This window comes from Aplysia californica, unplaced genomic scaffold (assembly GCF_000002075.1).
Source record: "Aplysia californica isolate F4 #8 unplaced genomic scaffold, AplCal3.0 scaffold00029, whole genome shotgun sequence".
Lineage (NCBI taxonomy): Eukaryota > Metazoa > Mollusca > Gastropoda > Aplysiida > Aplysiidae > Aplysia > Aplysia californica.
The window spans coordinates 1,870,393-1,871,220 of record NW_004797299.1 but is presented as its reverse complement, the minus strand read 5'-3'; the positions used below and the strand labels follow the sequence as shown (position 1 = coordinate 1,871,220).

The following is an 828-nucleotide window of genomic DNA, read 5'->3' as shown; positions in this document are numbered from 1 at the left end:
CTACTACTACTACTACTACTACTACTACTACTACTACTACTACTACTACTACTACTACTACTACTACTACTACTACTACTACTACTACTACTACTACTACTACTACTACTACTACTACTACTACTACCACTACTACCACTACTAAAAATAATTATTATTATATTATTATTATTATTATTATTATTATTATTATTATTATTATTATTATTATTAATACTAATAATAATAATAATAATAATAATAATAATAATAATAATAATAATAATAATAATAATAATAATTCTTTTAATGCTTGTCTGTGCTAAATTATAATAAATAAACACAAAAAAGAATAAACAGACTGATAAACGGTCCAACAAGAATGCTTACCATATTGGCCGTGGAGCTTCTGGCTACCCTGAGGAAAGGATGGATGTCCCCGTCGCTGCCTGTGACGTCATGAACCGCATGTTCCGAGGACTTTCCGAGCCCCGCCCCTCTGACGACCAGCAGTGACGCCATCAGTAACACGAATGAAGAAAGACCGTGCATGATGATGTTCGTTCTCAAACGTGGGTGCTGAAACGAAGAATTATGAAGTTTTAGGTACCGTATGAGGTGAGATGGAGGAGGGTCAATGATATATGAGGTGCTTTTGTAATTTAAATATTACACTCTAAATCCCCATCGCTGCAATTTATATCATTTAGGAGGTGTGCTGCTTCGGCATTGCCTGTAAAGGACTATCTCAGAAAGTAGATGAAAATTTAAAAAAATGAAATCGAATTCCCATCTTCTGCGTGGGACTGCCAAAGATAATACATAACAAGATGGGCCACTCAGCCAAAA

General features: G+C 34.4%; 1 protein-coding gene across 1 annotated transcript in view; it reads right to left on the bottom strand.

Moving 5' to 3' along the window:
* The window catches only part of LOC101853994 (probable calcium-binding protein CML23), a 66,458-nt gene extending 65,957 nt beyond the window's left edge, over nucleotides 1-501 (bottom strand). Inside the window, exon 1 of the mRNA XM_013091146.2 lies at nucleotides 370-501. Coding sequence (XP_012946600.2) covers nucleotides 370-501 — 132 coding nt within the window. The remainder of the gene's footprint in view (nucleotides 1-369) is intronic.
* Nucleotides 502-828: the final 327 nt, after the last annotated feature.